We start from the raw sequence: 17,133 nt of genomic DNA, 5'->3' as shown, positions 1-17,133 counted from the left end.
GCTGGCTTTTCCGCAACCCCATCCCGGATTGTGAGGGAGTCAGGAGGCCGCTCCGCCCAGGACCCCCTCCAGCCAGTGTGCCCGTCAGTGGGTGGGCAGACGGACCCAGGACTGCCGGGTGAGGGGAGCCAGTTACCAGGAGGGCGCCCTTCCCCTCCTCACCCCTACCAGAGTCTCAGAGAAGAGGCATCTATTTAGAATATTTATTTATCTTCTTACATGACAAGACACAAAAAGTTACAACTTCTTAAAACTCTTGAATTCGAAAGAAAAAAAATATAATTCTGTAAGCAGCAGCAGCAGCAGCTTCCAAGGTACAGATGTGACGGGAGAGGGCAGCTCCCAGGAACAACCGTGAACTGGGGGGCCCAGGCCTGAGCCCCAGGTAGTGTCACTGGGAAGGGGCCTCCAGGGAGGGGGCCTGGGGGGTGGGGGAACACAGCACCAGCACATCAGATCAATCACCAACACGATCACGTGGCTGGGGACACGGCAGGGCAGGGTAGGGTGAGCCTCTGCCTCAATTCACAACCTCAGTGGGGGGGGGTGGCGCTGGGAGGGCGGAGCTTTACTAAGTGTGGGGGGGGGGGCCGTGTGCAGAGGCCCAGAGAGCGGGGTGGGCCCTGGGAAGACTGGAGGGGCAGCTCCTGGCACCCCTGCAAGAGGAGCAGATGCTCCCAGGCTCCAGACTGGTCCTCGTGCCTGCCCTCCCCTATGGCCAATCCTGCACCAGGGTGGTGGTCTCAGAAGAGGGGTCTACTAAAGGTGCAGCAGGAGGGGGCAGGCCGGAGAAATGAATTTCTGGATGGGGGCAGTGGGGAGTCTAGGGCACACACAGCCCACGTGCGCGCGCGCGCACACACGCACGCACACACGCACACACGCACACACACACACACACGCCTGGCCACGTGGGGAAGGGCAGCAGTCCCCCCAACAGCCCCATCCCTGAGGGGCCAGGCCAGCAAAGGGCTGCCACCAGCTGCTCCCCACAACATTCGTACATGCGCCCCGACTTCACACGCTCTGGGTCCCCAGCCTGGGGTGGAGGCCAAGGGGCCTACCAGGAGGGAGGCTGGGTCCCACAGTGGGGGCGGGGAACCTGTCCTGGGAGTCAGAACACAGGGTGACCCCCAGCCTAGGATTCCTGGCTCAATATGGGGGGCAGGAGAGCCCAATCCCCCGCAAGGCTGGCCAAGGCGAGAACAGCAGCAGGGGAGGCTGGACGGACAGACGGAGGGATGGACAGAGCCACTTGTGCTCAAGAAGTTAATAAATAGGTTTGTGCAGGGTCCCCTCTGTGGACTAGGGGCCAAGCCTCGGGGACGGGAGCTGGTAGACTGGAGGGGAGGGTCCAGCTTGCCCAGCCCAGGCCTGGGGGCCCCCAGTCCAGAGACCAGCTCTGTCCCTGGGGGTGTTCAGGCGGGGGCAAAGGTGGGCAGGGCTGGCTCCAGGAATGTAAAGATTTCTGAGTTTTCTACATAAGTAAGACATTGATCCCAGCGGTCGTGCAGGCAGGACCCCACCAGGCCCACGTGTGCACACCGTGTGGACCCTGCACCCCTTCCTCCCCCCCCCTCAAGTCCATGTGGGGAGAGACTCTCTCGCATCATCCGGGGGGGTTGCCTGGCCCTGGCCCCACTCTGGTCCCGCTCAGCTGGAGGGTATGGGGTGGCTGCCGGGCTCAGGGCTGGACTCGCGGCAGCCCCAGCAGGGTCTCGGCGATGCCCAGGAAGTAGACCACCTGAGCAATGCCGAACAGCGGGGCGATGACCAGGGCGCGGCAGTAAGCACCCTTCAGGAAGGCTGTGGGGCCCTCGTTCCGCAAGATCTTCCTGTGGGGAGAGGGGGGTCAGAGCCGCAGGGCTGGGGCTGCCCCACCCCCGCCCCGCACCCCCCAGGGCCTTGCCCACCTGGCGCAGTCCAGGAACCCCGAGTAGGTGTCCTCGTTGACGCCACGCTGGAGCGTCTGGAGCCGGGTCTTCACCACTGCAGGGGGCGTGCGGGTCAGTGTGGGCCCCTCACCGCCGACCCCACTCCTCAGCCCCGTCCCCGACCCGGGCCCCGGCCTGGGCACTGACCGTCACAGGGGTTGACAGCCACGGCAGCCGTGCTCCCAGCCACGCAGCCGGCCAGGAAGGACACGTAGAAAGGAGACTTCTCCCCAGATGCCGGCCGGCCCAGCTGGTTCAGGTTGGCAAAGAGGGGGAAGTAGACGATGGAGAAGGGGACGTCCCTGCAGAGGGAGGGCGGTGGTGACTGGCTGGGAGGTGGGGGGCAGGTGGGCGGGCCGCTCCCGACCCTCCCTGCCCCCCTACCTGAGCAGCGTGGCCCCCAGTCCCTTGTAGAGGCCGGCGATGCCGTGGCTCCGCAGCAGGTCCCGGGTCAGCTGAGTGGCTGTGGGCCGGGGTGCCGCTGGAGCCTCCATGGAGGGCTGGGCACCCCCCCCGCCGGAAAGCTGGGCCTGGCCAGATAGGGTCTTCCTCTGGGCGGCTGGGGAGAAAGGGGACGGCCTGCTGGTCTCCCTCTCGGCACGAGGCACGAGGTTACCGGCCTGGCTAGTTCCCCCCCGCAGCTGCCCTGCCGCCCCGCGCCCTCACCAATACGGCCCGCATCCTGGAGCTGGATCTTCAGCATCTCCATGGGGGTGGTCACGATCACCTGGCAGGTGCCGGCCCCACAGCCCGCCAGCATCTCCTTGAACAGGGTCAACTTCTTCCTGTAGTAAAGAGGGTGGGGCTTCAAGGAAGAGTCAGAGGCCCCTGCTGCCCAGGGGGCCTCCCAGTGCGCCCAGGAGTGAGGGGGCATGGGAGGGGTGGAGGCGGAGGCAGCCCTGTGGGGTACAGATACCCACAGCCTCAGACACCCTCCAGGCTCTCCAGCAACAGGCGCTGAGCCCAAGAGACAGATGGCTCCTGGCAGGGCCAGGGAAGGGCCAAGGGGCCGGTGTTGAGCAAAGAGAAATGGAGTCGGAGGGGCGGTTCAAGTGCTCCAAGGGACTACTGCCCTTTCAGCCCCACCCTCGGGTGATGGGGAAAACTGGTCAGTGCCCCCCAAATCCCAACCTACAAGGGGCATCACGCAGTGGCTGGGGGCCAAGGACCCCTGGGGCCTGGGCACCAATGACTCAGCATCTGGGGACAGAGGAGGAGGAGGAGGAGGGGGGAGGAGGAGGAGGGGGGAGGAGGAGGAGGGGGGAGGAGGAGGAGAGGAGGAGGGGAGGAGGAGGAGGGGAGGAGGAGGAGGGGGAGGAGAGGGGAGGAAGAGGAAGAGGCCCTGCAAGGTCAGGGAGAGGGGCCCCCAGGAGGACAGAGCCTTCGTCCTTTGTCTGGAAGCACAGACCCCTCCCCCTCACGACCCTGGCCCCCAGCAGCCGGCCGAGCCCCTCACCCGTCCTTGGAGAGCTGATATCGGAAGAAGTCATTGGCTGCCAGCTTGATGGCCTTCTCGGGGGTGACGAGGGTCAGGTTCACGGCGGCGCCTGTGTGGCACATGGGGGAGCACAGACAGGTCAGGGGCCTGGGCTGGGGAGGCTCTCCGCCGGCACTCGCCTCCCAGTTGACAAAGCCTGCCCCCCGTCACTCCTGGGCTGCGTCCTCCTGCCCTCTCGCCCACATTTGTGCCTGGCGGGGGTGGGACCAGCGGGCCAGGCAGTGCCTTCTTCAGGCACTCCGCTCAGCCTCCCACATAACCCTCCCAGTCCAGTGGGCGGCCTCCCTGAGGGACACCTCCCCTGGGCTACAGACGTGCTTGTGTTGGGGCTCTGGGTAAGGCCACGTCCGGCCTGGCGCAGGTCAGAGCTGGGGAGGCAGTGGCGAGCCCCTCTCAGCGGCGAGGACTCAGGGCTGCACAGCATCTGGGCAAATCCAGGCTTGGAGATTGTCTCCTAAGCTGCTTTGCAGTAACGACCCCATCCCTCCCAATCTCCTGGCACAGACAGGGTCCCACCCGTCCCGGGAGGCAGGGGAGGGGGCTGCGGCCACTGTGGTAGAGACAGTGTCCTGCCATGCTGTGCACTGGTAGTGAGTGGGGGACGGGGCTGAGAACTGCCATGCCCCAGAGATCCCACCCCCTGTCCCCCCAGCACCCAGGGCCCGGCTGATGACCCCCGGTGCAAGTGCAGCCAGCCCCCACGGGACAGGTCCACACTGTCACACCAGGCCCAGGTACGCTGCCCTGCCCTGGCTTCCCACCTGCCTCCCCGCCGCTATGGTAGGACCCCTCTGGGGCTGCAGGAGGGTGCTACCCAGGCCTCCCCCGTCCCCAGCCTCACCGCGGTACATCCCGAAGTAGCCCTCTGAGCGGATGGTCTTGAGGAGGCAGTCAGACCTACAGCCCAGGGGGTGGGAGCGAGCAGGGGATCAGCCTGGCATCCAGCAACGGCCCCAGCCCTGACCCAGGGAGGAGCTCCCCCAGGCCTGCCCCCCCTCAGTTTCCCCTTTGGTTTAACGGGGGGGGGGGGACACGGGAGCAGAGCGCAGAAGTCTGCCCACATCCATGGCTCCACGCCCGCTGCCCCGCCCGGCAGCCTCACATGCTGGTGTACAGGCGCTGGCCGTTCTGCTGGTTCTGCAGCCTCGTCTTGGCCAGGTCGATGGGGAACACGCAGGTGACCCCGATCAGCCCAGCGATGCCGCCATTGATGAGCTTGGCTGGCAGACTGTGTGGGCAGAGGGAGTGTCAGGACGACCTCCTCGGCCATAGGTCGGCGGGGAGGGGAGGGCAGGGGTGGGGTGAGGCTGGGTCGGGTTCTGACCTCATCTGCTTATCAGCCATTTAACTCGGGAGCACTCAGGTAGGAGCCGCAGAGGTGGATGCCAGACAGCGGAGGTGGTGCTGGAGGAGGGGGAGGGGCGGTCCTCTACTTCCAGGGGAGTTTGAAAACCAACACTTCTGTCCTAGAAGAAAGAGGGGCCTGGGATCAGCGGGGGTGGGCAGATCCACCGCTCAGAGGCACACCAGAGGAGTAAGCCCCCCCAGCCTCCCTCCCAGGTCTCCTGAAGGGGCACCGAGCCCCTCCCCACAGCGCCCCCTCCCAGGCTGGGGCCCTCCGCACGTCCTGGGCGTGCAGGGTGCGGTGAAGCGCTGCCGCTTGGCCCCATCCCTGGGCCATCCGGCTTCCCCTCAAGGCCCCCTCCACCGGCTGCGTCCTCCCAGCTGGCCTCGCTCGCTCACGTGCGCGGAGCCCTTTAAAGGGCCAGGCGCCTCTGGGGAGGCAGCAGCAGGGGACGGGGCCAGCACGCCGATCAGGGCACCTCCACCCCTGGACGGGGCTGTGACGGCCCCCATCCTTGAGCAGAGGCAGCGGGCACCTGCCCTCTTCGGGGGGGGGGTGTGAGAGTGCCCCAGGATCCACGCTGGGGCTCAGCTCACAGCTGCCCGGCAGATGCTGCCCCCACTCCCGTGGCAACTCCACGCTGGACCCCCAGACCATCCGCTCCCCTGGTGACCGGAGAAGCGCCAATGCAGCCACAGCCAGCCCTGTGCCCACCCTCCCAGGAATTTCACCCCCAGACTCACACCCACACACACCCACAGACCCACACCCCCACACACACACATACACGGAGGAACCCAGCGACCAGGATCTCTGGGAGGGGGATGGCTGACCTTCCGAGGCTCCCTGGGGCTAGTCCCCCAGCTACTCCAGGGGTGCAGAGACAAGAGGCCCCTCTCTCTAGGGGCAGGGTTGGGGAGCCTGAGCCAGCCTCGGGGGCCTCCTATGGGGGGGCACAGCCATAAAAACTGGGCTGTGGGGTCCTCCCCCCCCCACTCTGGCCCCCTCAGAGGCCAGCTGTCACAGGCTCCCACCCGAAGCGCTGCCACCCAGGGTCACACGGCTGGCTCACACCTGTCGTCCCTCCGAGAACTGGTGACCTTCACCTCAGCTTTCCTGGGCCGGGATGTCCCCTGCCACCTCATCAACCCCTCCGCCCCCCGCCGCGGTCCCGCTCACCCCCAAGGTGCACCGGACCGGCTTCTCCTCCGAGACTACAGCCCGCGGGCGGGCGGAGGAGATCCAGCGGCCGGGGGCGGCGCCGGCTGCGGGGATTGGCTGCGGGGCGGGGCGGGGCGGGGCGGGGCGGGGCGGGGCGGGGCGGGGCGGGGCGGGCCTGAGGGGGGTGGTGACTTTCTCTTTCACTTTGGGCGGGATGAGGCTCCCTGCCCCTGTGGGAGAAGGGATGAGAAGGGGGTGTGACAGCTTCTGGGAGGCAGGGACTGGCCTCGGAGCCCCCTCCAGCCCGTGGGGCAGTGGGTCAGACTCGGGCTGACCCAGCCAAGCCACGCAACCGGTTCACAGGGACTCCAGACCCTGACCACCGTGCCCCCAGCTGCCCCATGGGTTTCTGTCTGCAGCCTGCAGGCTGCATCTGCCTAGGGCCCTGGGCCCCCAAGGATAGGGCTCTCTCTGTGCCCAGGCATGGGGAATCTGGTGCCATGGGGTGGAGATGGGTCTGTGTCCACTCGTGCCTGTGGGACTTGTGGGTCTTTTGGGGGAAGGTGAACTTCAGGGAAGACTCACGCTGGAGCAGAGAAAGACATGCTTGTCTGCTGTAAAGGCCAGGGAGGGGGTGGCTGGGCCTCAGAGGCCACTGGCTGCCACCCATAGGCCTGTTCACCTGGCAGGTCCAGGGGGCATGGGAACCAGCACTCCCAGAGCCCTCTGCCCTGCCAAGCTGCACAGCCCCCCCCCCCCACTCGCCCAGGGCCTCAGTGCCAGGACCTGCTTCTCCGTGCCCCACCCTGCAGAGAGGAGTCTGACCTCTGCACTTCAACCTGACCCTCTCTTCCCCCCCCACCCTCCCCCACCCTCCCCCACCCTCCCCCACCCTCCAGGTGCAGACTGGCCACAGCCGCCTCTCTCCGCTGTCCCAGACCCTTGGGGGCAAGGTCCACATCCTGCCCTATGGGGACTGAGTGAGCCCTGCCTCCCGTCTGGGGTAAGGGACATCTGGATGATGGGGGCCCCGGAAGTCAGACAGACTATCCAAGGTGGGGAGGAGAGCAGTTGTCCCAGGAAGACAGGCAGCTCTGGGGTCCCACATCACACTCTGCCGGCTGGAATGGGGAAGACGGTTGCAGAACTGAGAACAGTGGGGCGAGTGGGCTCTGCCGGGGGACGATTGGCAAGGGGTCCTCTGGACCCTGAACGCTCCTTTTTCTGTCCTCACTCAGTGTTCCCACACCCTGCTCATGAGACAGCTTGGAGGGCCCTCCCCTGGCGCCCCCATGTTGCCATAGAAACCTGGCAGCCACAGCCAGGCCTGAGGCCCCAGGGCTGTCAGCCCTCCCTGTACCCCCTCCGGTTCCCCGCAGCCTGGTAAAGCGGGGTTGCAGGCAAGGCTGTGGACACCGCAGCTCACAGAAACCACCCACAGGACGATGCTGCTGCTTCCAGGCCCCCCAGAGGTAAAATCTCCCACAAATGAAGCCGCTGAGCTCCCCCACCCCCCCAAAAAAAGGCAATGGGGGTGAGGCTCAGAGTCTGGGACTGGCCACTTGCTCCCCATTCAATCTCCCCCAGCGCCTTCCCCCCGGGGAGGCGCTTTCTGTCCAGCCGTCTGGAGGGGCGCCAAGCCGGTGACAAAGGAGGCGCGGGGTGGGAGTTCAGGGCTCCGCTTGGAGGCCGGCTCAACTCCCCGTCTCGCTGGAGGGGGTCCGGACGGGGCCCGGACGGCCACGCTGTCCCCTTCCAGGCGATGGCGACTCCAGCCAAGCACGTGTCCACATACGTCCAGCAGGGCCCCACGTGTGTCCCCCCTACGGCTGGGCTTCTGTTCCTTGGCCACCGGCCCCCGTCTCCTACCCCGCGGGGACACGTGTGCGCGGGGAGCGCGCCCGGCACCGCCCGGGGCCGAGCACGGCCTCCCACACTCCCCCACACTCCAGCGGCAGCGGGTCGCAGCATCCGCCGGCGCGGGCCCCGCAGGAGCCTCCTCGTCCGGGCAGATGTCACCTCCCACAGCCGTCGTGGTGCCCCTCGCCCCGTAGCCGGGCTGCACTCGGGTGGGCGCCGCGGAAGGGAGCCGCCCCGCGGGCACTCACCGCGCGCTCTGCCGCCGCCGCCGCTCTCGCCTCCCCGCCGCGCCGCGCGCCCGGCTTCACCTAAGCGCGGGGGCGCGTCCGCTCGGCGCCGCGCGCGCTCCGCCCCCGGTCCTCGGCCCGCTCGCGGCCTCCGGCTCCCTCTCCCGGCCGCCGCGGCCACTGCGCCCGGCGGGCCACAGCCCAGCGCCAAGCCCTCACCCTAGGTCCCCAAGGGTCTTCCCTGCGTGTCCGGCCTCGCGCCCGTCCGTGGGCCGGGGACCAGGGACTACTCCCGTCGGGCCAGCGGATGGCGAGGTGCGCTGGGACGAGGTGTCCTAGGGGAGGAGCGGTGCTGGGAGGGGACTGAACTGGCCAAGCACCCGCCCCTCACCGCCACCAAAGGGCAGATGTGCAATCCCGCGCAGGGTGACTTTGTATCCATCGGGGCTGCGGCCGTTACTCTGTAGCTGGGGCCCCCTCTCTCCCAGAGATCAGGACCAAGAGGAGGCGCTGGGCCGGAGACAAGCAGGAGCGAGGGCTGTGGGGAAGCCTGTGCACAGGCCGCCTCGCAGCAGGGGCCAGGCCTCTGATCTGGCCTCCGCATGCCTTCCGCCTGCCTCTCCACCCAGCAAATAAACTGAGCTCTGAGACAGCAGCCAGGATGGTGCACGTTTGTTACACAAGGAGGAGAGGGTCACTGTCCGCATACCCAGGGAAGGTTTGAAAGTGGGAGCTTCTAACCATTGGCCAGAGGATGGCAGGGACCAGCCCAAAGTCGGTAGGTTCTAGGCCCGGGCAGGCTCGGCGGATTGTGATGCTGAAGAGCCCGGCGGGCCAAGGTCCCCGGGGGCCAGGCTTGTGCGCTGGATGCCCTCCTGGTACTTGCGGCGGCCAAGCTCCAAGACAGCCCGCACCTCTTCGGCCACGTCCCGCCGGTCACTCTGCTCCAGGGCCTGCACGAGGAGCCCCACGGCCCCTGGCTGCCCAGCCTGGCGCTCAGCCCAGGAGAAGAGCATATGGCGGATCTGCCCATCCAGGTCATCCCTGGGGGGACAGGGGAATGGTGAGGGAGGGGCCCAGCCCAGGACCACCCGCCACACCCAGGGTCTTGATCACCCTCCCAAGATGGGTTCCTTTCTCCCTGGGCCAGGGGTGGCCAGACCCTCCCTTTCCTGACTTTGCCCTGCCCCCACCTCCCCTGGACAGAACTTCAGCTAGCCTCCAGTAGGCAGGCCAGCAGTGGGAAGGGAGGCTCAAAAGAACTCACCGGAACTCATGCCGGATGCGCTGCAGCTCACGGTAGGGCAAACCCAGGTGCAGGGCCACGGCTGGCCAGTCAGGGCCCAGGCGCCCGGCCACATTTAGCAGGTTGCTCTGTGTCAGGAACCCAGTCTCGGCGTCGCCCAGGTTCAGAGGTGCCAGGGAAAGGCCAGCCCCCTGCCCTGGGCCCTCGGATCCCCGCAGTCTCTGTGGGGAGGACGCGGTGGCAGTGAGCCCTGGCCCCACCAGGAGCAGAGGGCACCCGAGCGGCCACCTCTGTGCCCAGGCACATACCCCTGGCCACCCCCTTCCCCCTTCACACACGCTCCCCCCGCCAGGCCGCACCGGCAGCTTGATGGGCAGAGTGGCCATCCACGGGGCGTCTGCACCCCTCTTCTGCCTAGCAGCCTCCGCCTCCTCAGGCACCTCCTCTGGCACCTCTCCCCGGTAGAAGGACACCTGTGGGTGGGATGAGGTGGGCTTCAGTGCTCCGGCCTCGGCCCAGGCAGCCCGGGGGGCGCCCTACCCCGTTGGCCCACCTGGCCCCTCACGGCCTGAGCCCGCCGGTCCAGGGTTGTGGTCACGTACACCTCCTTCAGGTTCTTCAGGTGTGAGTAGAAGACGAAGCACACCCTGCCCTCCACACAGTCTGGACGGTCTGGGGGCAGGGGGTGGGCTCAGCAGGGACTGCGGGGGCAGGCCCCAGGGTCCCTTCTCCGGGCACAGGGAGCCTACCGGCATCCACGCTGATGCCCCTCTCGAAGGCAGCGAAGAACTTCTCACCCTCAAACATCTCCACGGTGTCTGAGGGCTCCGGGCCGCGGTACCGCTCCAGCAGCCGCCGCAGGGTGCTGTCCACCTGCGGGGACGACGCACTGGCTGGGAGCCCAATGCCCCGCCCCGGCCCCCGGCCCCACCCCGCCCGCCCAGCCCTCTGCCCCCGCCCCCACCTTGTTGCGAGGCAGGCACTGCAGCAGGACCTGCTCGGGGTCCCGGCGCCTCTGCAGCGCAATGAGGTTCACGCGGTGCAGCCGCAGCCGCTCCCAGGCCTTCCGCGCCAGGCCCCCCACGCAGGTCTTGGTGGTGTACCAGAGCCAGTACCTGGGAAGGCTGGGGGTGAGTGGGGTGCGCAGGCCGGGGCGGGGGCGGGGGACCGAGGAAGCGGGGGGGGGGGGCACTGACCAGGAGAAGCGCGCGACCTGGAAGCGAGCATACAGGTGGGTGAGCTCCAGCGCCACCTGCGCCGTGATGTCATCCCAGGTGGCCGCGGGAGGGGCCCGGTACAGCAGGTGCAGGTGCGAGCGGTCCAGACTCAGGCCTGTGGGTGGCAGGGGGCCACAGGCTGAGGCCTCCCTGCCCGGGGCCCCCCTTCTGAGCACTGTCCCCCCCACCCCGTGGCTACAAGTCCAGGAGGCCACACAGCCGCCTCTCACCTGTGACGCCGGGGGGCAGAGGCAGTTGCACGGTGACTGGCCGAAGGAAGCTTGGGGGGCCGCTCTGGGAGAGGTAGAGCAGGGGGCTGGCGGCCGCCTCAGGCTCTCCCAGCAGGGCCGGCAGTTCTCTGCTGCCCACGCGCACCACCTGGAGCAGAGGGCACCCGAGCGATCACCTCTGTGCCCAGGCACCACCCGCCACCCTTGGCAGCTGCCCTGCCCGTACCTGCATGCGGACATGACGGGGCTCCTCAGTGGCCCCAGGGGGGAATGTGACCTTGACCCCAGGATGTCCTGAGGAGCACAGCAATGTCCCCTCTGGTGGCACCAGGCAGGCGTCAGACACAGGGCGCGAAACCACGAGGAACCAGGAGAAGTGAGGCACCTGGCAGCGAGCCCAGAGCCGCTGGGCGTGGGGGGGTGCAGAGGGACAGGGTCAGGGACAGTTGGGCGAAGGCAGAGACGCTCCCTTCCCAGATGGGCCTGGACAGCCCTCACCTTGGGCGCCTCTTCCTCCAGGTGGGTCTCCAGGTCACTCCAGCTATTGTCACTCAGGGTCCTGACCACCACCTCACGGCAACGCCGGGCCCGTGGGGGCACAAAGAGCAGCCACAGGCCCACCTCCTGCCAGGCAAGCGTGGTGTGAGTGCCAGGGCCACGTCTGGGCCCTCCTCACCTGCCCCGACCCGCCCTGGCCGTGCCTTCTGGAAGGCCACCCCGTGGGGCTGCAGCTCCAGGACACCACTGAGCAGAGAGTCATGGGGACCCAGGGGGACGAGGCGTGGCTCTGGCAGCCACAGTCGATAGTGGATGGTAACAGGGGTAGCAGTGGCTCCCACGGGGAACTGCAGGCGGACACCGCAGGCCAGGGTCACAGAGCAGCCTAGGGGGGTCACGGTGAAGCTGAGGGAAGACAGGGCGGACATCGGGTCAGATGCAGCAGAGTCCCATATGTCCGAGTCTGGCACCCCGGGCAACTCTAGGAGATCCCCGAGGCACGGGCAGGTGTACAGAGTGCACAGATGCTCTGCAGCCCGGCCCCTCCTCCACACCACACCTGTCCAGATCTGAAGTCAGCAACAGTCTGGGCATTTCTGGGACCACGGGTGTCCCTGCGGAAGGACAGACGGGTCGTTAGGATGGTGACGACACCTGCGTCCTGTCTGTGGTCTGCCCCCGTCCCCACCCGCGAGCCTACCCGGAGGACTGTGGGGGGCGGGGCTAGGCCCACCCAGGGGGTTCCCTCGCAGGCGCACGAAGGGGGCATCCAGCAGCTCGGGGGGCACGTCCCGGAGCCGGTTGTCCCTCAGGTCGAGCCGGGTAAGCAGCGGGAGGTGGGCCAGGCCGGCAGGCAGCGAAGCCAGCAGGTTGCTATGCAGGAGCAGCCGCCGCAGGGCCCGCAGGCCGGCTGCAGGAGTGCCAGCTTAGGGCCCGCGGAGGGCCGCACGGCGCCGCCCCGCCCCGGAGCGCCAGGCCAGGCCGCTGCCGCTGGGCCTCCCAGAGGAGCCCTGTCAGTCTCTGCCCTTTGGCTGGACGAGAGGGCTCGGGCAGGCCCGCGCAGGGAGCCTCGGCAGCCAGGGAAGTGGGGGGCAAGCAAGGGCTGCCGAGGGGGGCGAAGGCTCAAGGTGGGCCAGCCTGTGCGCGCGAGGCCCCGCGGAGGAGAGAGGGCTGCGGGACAGGGCAGGTTGGGCAGTGGCCGACAGGCCGTCAGGCCCATCAGGCCCAGGGAGCCAAGGCTGCGACTCACCAAGGGAGGCAGGGAGGCCCTGCAGCCGGTTGGAGGCCAGGTTGAGCTCGGCCAGGCTGCTCAGGCCTCCGATCTCAGGGGGCAGAGCACCCAGCAGGTTCGCAGAGAGATCGAGGCGCTGCAGGGCGGACAAGGACCCCAGTGCTGTGGGCAGCGTCTGCAGGCGGTTGTGGGTGGCAGCGAGGAAGGTGAGGGCGGGGAGGGCCCCCAGGGCCTCAGGCAGCTCTGAGAGGCAGTTATGAGAGAGCAGGAGGGCACCCAGGCCACACAACTGCGGGACACAGGCTGGCAACGTCTCCAGGCTGTTGAAGCTCAGGTCCAGGTGGGCCAAGTGGGCTAGGCCACTCAGGCTGGCGGGCAGCGTGGAGAGGGAGCCCCGGAGGCAGGCACCCAGAGCGTCCCGATGTTGCCCACCTGGGTGGGGGAAAGGCAGACATGGCCCTCAGAGCCAGAGTCCCAGGTCCCAGCTCAGCCCTGCCAGCCAGGGAAATAGGTGCATGGAAACACAGACCTCCACCCCAACCCCACCAAGACAGCGAGAGATGGACACAGATACTGGAGGGTCACCAGCAGATGAAGGAGGCAGCGACAGACGACACAGGCTCGACTCAGCTGACAGTCATCACCCGTGACCCACCCCAGGAAAAATGCCCACACTGGGGTCTGCTGGAGACCCCACTGGCAGCTGCCAGGTCCAGGAGCCCAGGCTCAGCCACCTTCCTCTTGGGGGAAAAGGGGTTGGGTAGCGCTGTGCAGAGAACGGTGATGAGGCTGGGACCGGGGTTTGCCTTTCAGGACCAAGAAGCAGAGGCAGGAGCTAGCGATGAGGCTGGGACCAGGTGGGGCTCACCTTTGAGGACCAGGGAGCGGAGGCGTGGCAGGCTCCAGGGCAGACGCGCCAGGGTGGCCTGCAGCAGCTGAGGGTCCTCGTGGCCACTCAGCTGCAGGAACTCCACCTCCAGCAGCTGACGGACCTGCTGGGCACACAGGTGCAGCAGCCGGTGGCAGCCCCTGGGGTATAGGTCCAGGCTCAGCCGGTTCCCAACCAGGAGAGGGGGTGCCCCCAGTCCTGCATCCACAGCATCTGTAGCATCTCTTGCAGCATCTTCTACAGCCGCTGTCTCGGGCTCCAGCCCCTCCGCCACCGCAGCCATCGCCCACCGGCTGTCCTCGGGGGCCAGACATGTCCCAGCTCGCCAGGCAGGCCTGCTCAGGCAGGGCCCAGGGAGGCTGCAGAGTCAGGGGGAGGAGTGGGCAGGAGGGGGCTGGGCGTCCTCTAGCCAGAGGAAGGGGGACGCTGGCTGGGGGGAGCTCTTGAGCCAGGCCAGCTGGTCCAGAGCCCAAAGCCTAGGCTGGACAGATCATCGCTGAAATGGGGCCGGGGAATAGGACTCCCGCTGGGAAGGCAGCAGGCAGGGAGACCTCTGTGTGCAGAGGGGCCTGGGGACGTGCTTGAGGGAGGGGGGAAAAGTGAGGCTTCACGTCCCAAATCTGGAAACTTGACAAGGGACTCCTAGAGATGTCAGGTCCTATTCCACCCCCCACCCCCTCTGGGCCCAGCCCCACCTCCAACCTTCACATTCCTCGGCTTTGACCAGAGGTCCCGGCTCTCATCTACCACGTGGGGCCGGTGTTCCAGGCAAGGGCCGGGTGATCGTGCCCGCGTATGTCAGAGCAGTGAGTGTGAGGGGGTTCCTAAGGACTGGACCCCACTTCCTGGCGCCTGGAGGTGGGCTCCCCGCCACTTCCAGCTCGCACCTCGGTCCGCGGAGGAGGTCGATGCACCGCGCAGTCGCGGCCCCCACCGCTCGGGGCGGGTCCCGGGCGGGAGAGCACGCCCTCCCCCGCCGCCCTCCCCACGGCGCGGCCGCGGCCCGCGCGTCACCTGCGCTCCCGGCGGCGCGTTTCCGGGCGCCGCCGCATCGGAAGCTCGCCTACATGTCCGGCGAAGGTCCGCAGGCCGGGATCTCAGTGTCCCTCCCCGCTCGCCCGCCCTCCGCCGGTCGCCGCCCTGCTGCACTCAGCCTCCTGTAGGCCTGCGTGCCTCTGCCGTCCAGCCTTCCGCGGGAGGGCCCGCGTTGCGCGCCACCAAACCCAACCTTTCAGAGGTTCTCGGGCCCCGGGCCCGCTCTACTCTAGGGCTGTGCATTCCCGGCCCCATGTTGAAATGAGCTAGTGCGATCTCTGGCTGCAGGGGGTATCGGGTGCTGATCAAAGCTGCTGCCCCACACCCACCTCCTGCCAGAGGACAGCTCTGAGAATGTCCCAAGCCAGCCTCAAAGGCCTCCTCTCAAGCCCTGCAGAGCCTGGGCCCCAGCTCCAATGGCCCTACTTTTATGGTGATCACTGTGGGTCACATGCCCCCAGCAGTGGGCTTCCTCACATGCTGCCTCCTATCTTTTCGCATCTCACAAGGAAGGAAAAGGCGGCTCCGAGAGATCAGATGTTGCCCAAGGCCACTAGCTGGTGAGCGCCAAAGCCAAGGACCTCAAACCAGGTCTGTCTGACTCTCAAGAGAACCTTCCCCACTCCTGCTTCCTCACCCCGCACAGTCGGTGCCTATAAACGGACACATGAACACATCTGCTCCTGCCTGTTCTGCCCCAAATGATACTGTGTGCACCCTCTTTCCTCCACCCTCCCCAGCTACCGCCATCCCTCCCACCCAGATGGGCAGTTCCCACCAGGCCTCCATTCTCCCCAGCTCCTATCCCCCCTTCAGTTTCCACATAGCTGCCAGAAGAATTTAAAACAAACAAAAAAACAATCACAGGAACATTATTCAGCCTTAAAAAGAAATGAAATCCTGACACATGCTGTAATGTGGATGAACCTTGAGAGCATTACTCTAAAAGAAATAAGCCAGACACAAAAGGACAAATGCTGTATGATTCCACTTCTGTAAAGTCCCTAGAGCAGTCACATACATAGAAACGGAAAGTAAAATGGTGGGGGCCAGGGGCTGGGGGAGGGGAATGGGGAGCTACCGTTTAATGTGTATGGAGTTCAGTTTGAGAAGTTCTGGAGCTAGATGGGGGTGATGATTGCACAACAATGTCAATGCACCTAGTGCCCCTAAATTGCATGATTAAAATGGTAAGTTTTGGGCTTCCCTGGTGGCGCAGTGGTTGAGAATCTACCTGCCAATGCAGGGGACACGGGTTCGAGCCCTGGTCTGGGAAGATCCCACGTGCCACGGAGCGACTAGGCCCGTGAGCCACAATTGCTGAGCCTGCGCGTCTAGAGCCTGTGCTCCGCAACAAGAGAGACCGCGATAGTGAGAGGCCCGCGCACCGCGATGAAGAGTGGCCCCCACAACTAGTTGCCGCAACTAGAGAAAGCCCTCGCACAGAAACGAAGACCCAACACAGCCATAAATAAATAAAATTTTAAAAAATGGTAAGTTTTACATTATGTATTATTTTACCATTAAAAAATTTAAATAAAAACAATCACAACACTTTCTTGCGTGATTGCAGTTAAGTCCCATCCTTCCCAAATGGTTTCCCCACTTTACCGCAGCTGTGTGACCCTGAGCAAGAAAACCTTTCTACGCCTGACCTCATCTATACGACGGCGGGGGCGGGGGTGGTGGTGGTGGTGGTGGTGTACCGTGTGGCTTGCGTTAACAAACCAGTGCTTGGCGCTAACACGTGGGTTCACCTGCTGTCAGAGCCCGAATGGGCTGGCTGCTGCCTCTGAACCCATCTCCGGCCACCTTAGTTGGGCCTTTGCATCTGACCCCTGGGGCCTGACGCTCGCCCCACATCTTCGCAGGGCCGGCTCCTTCTCATCCTTCAGCCCCGTGGCAGTGTCAGCCTGGGACTGCCTCGTTTATTTACTTTTGTGTGTCCCCGCACTAGAACCTGAGTTCTGCGGAGGCAGAACCGGGCCTGTTCCCTCTCAGGACCGACGCCAGCCTGCAGCAGGGTTCCTGACACGGAGAGTGAATGAGTGACGTGTGCTACGTCCGCGTGGACCCTGAGATCTGTCCCGAGCCGACAAGGCCAGGGCGGGGTGGCGGGGCGGCGGGGGGTGGGGGGGAGGGGGGGAGTCACGCGGGCTTCAGCACTCCTGGCTCCGCTCCTCGGGGCAGCGGTGACAGGGCCTCCCAGCTTCGGCCGGAGCCCCCACCAAGGCGCTGGGTGGGGAGCAGCGGCTCGGTTCCGCGGTGTGAGCGCGCGGAGCGGCTCGCCCACCCCACTGGGCGGGCCGGACAGCGAACTCCTGTCCCCGCGGCTGGGAACCACCTGAGACCCAGAACGGCAGCGGGCTGGACCAGCGCAATAGCGCCCGGGCCACGTGCGGCCCGCGCAGGCATCAGCGTACCCGCGCTTCCGGTAGCCATGCACCATGGGACTTGTAGTTCGCCGGCCGCGTCGGCCTCTCCCGCAGAGATGCGTCCAGGGCGTGGAGGCTGCGCTGCATGGTGGGAGCTGTAGGCGCCGCGTGGCATCCTGGGAGCCCTAAAAGGAAAAACGTTGTACTTCGGACTCGCGCCTCGCTTTACCCCGCTTCCCCCAGGGATCTTGAGGGGCACTCACCCCACTGTATACAAGAAGGCGGCCCGGAACTGCCTTTCGCCTTTGCGGTGGTGGTTGCGGGACAACACGGGATAATGGCGTCACCTGCGTCCTCCTGGGCTAGGCACCGTCTGACATCACTAGA

The 17,133-nt window shown here is 66.3% G+C and overlaps 2 protein-coding genes across 10 annotated transcripts; both read right to left on the bottom strand.

Annotated features, from left to right (window-relative positions):
* Positions 1 to 189: 189 nt before the first annotated feature.
* On the bottom strand, positions 190 to 8,129 carry SLC25A22 (solute carrier family 25 member 22). 5 transcript variants are annotated; one of them, XM_061203925.1, is made up of 10 exons: positions 8,047 to 8,129; positions 4,757 to 4,898; positions 4,535 to 4,660; positions 4,274 to 4,329; positions 3,391 to 3,481; positions 2,601 to 2,719; positions 2,319 to 2,493; positions 2,082 to 2,236; positions 1,914 to 1,989; positions 190 to 1,835 (listed from the first exon to the last, which is right to left on the bottom strand). In XM_061203925.1, the coding sequence occupies exons 2-10, from the start codon at positions 4,774 to 4,776 to the stop codon at positions 1,685 to 1,687; spliced, it is 969 nt and encodes a 322-aa protein (XP_061059908.1). In that variant the 5' UTR covers positions 4,777 to 4,898; positions 8,047 to 8,129; the 3' UTR covers positions 190 to 1,684. The 5 variants fall into 5 exon arrangements, with proteins under 5 accessions (XP_061059908.1, XP_061059909.1, XP_061059907.1 ...); XM_061203926.1 differs by lacking the exon at positions 8,047 to 8,129 and adding an exon at positions 5,957 to 5,988; XM_061203924.1 differs by lacking the exon at positions 8,047 to 8,129 and adding an exon at positions 5,611 to 5,721.
* Positions 8,130 to 8,682: 553 nt separating this feature from the next.
* Positions 8,683 to 17,128, bottom strand: PIDD1 (p53-induced death domain protein 1). Of its 5 annotated transcripts, none has more exons than XM_061202320.1 (17): positions 17,010 to 17,128; positions 16,795 to 16,931; positions 13,316 to 13,695; positions 12,466 to 12,879; positions 11,917 to 12,126; positions 11,776 to 11,830; positions 11,420 to 11,621; positions 11,217 to 11,342; positions 10,945 to 11,124; positions 10,719 to 10,866; positions 10,468 to 10,603; positions 10,236 to 10,386; positions 10,069 to 10,144; positions 9,825 to 9,943; positions 9,631 to 9,744; positions 9,293 to 9,492; positions 8,683 to 9,069 (listed from the first exon to the last, which is right to left on the bottom strand). In XM_061202320.1, the coding sequence occupies exons 2-17, from the start codon at positions 16,818 to 16,820 to the stop codon at positions 8,811 to 8,813; spliced, it is 2,796 nt and encodes a 931-aa protein (XP_061058303.1). In that variant the 5' UTR covers positions 16,821 to 16,931; positions 17,010 to 17,128; the 3' UTR covers positions 8,683 to 8,810. The 5 variants fall into 5 exon arrangements, with proteins under 5 accessions (XP_061058303.1, XP_061058300.1, XP_061058299.1 ...); XM_061202317.1 differs by having other exon boundaries at positions 10,021 to 10,144; positions 17,010 to 17,127; XM_061202316.1 differs by having other exon boundaries at positions 10,021 to 10,144; positions 10,236 to 10,603.
* Positions 17,129 to 17,133: the final 5 nt, after the last annotated feature.

This window comes from Eubalaena glacialis, chromosome 10 (genome assembly GCF_028564815.1).
Source record: "Eubalaena glacialis isolate mEubGla1 chromosome 10, mEubGla1.1.hap2.+ XY, whole genome shotgun sequence".
Classification (NCBI taxonomy): Eukaryota; Metazoa; Chordata; class Mammalia; order Artiodactyla; family Balaenidae; genus Eubalaena; species Eubalaena glacialis.
Note: the sequence above shows the minus strand (reverse complement) of the source record. Positions and strands in the feature narration are given on the sequence as shown.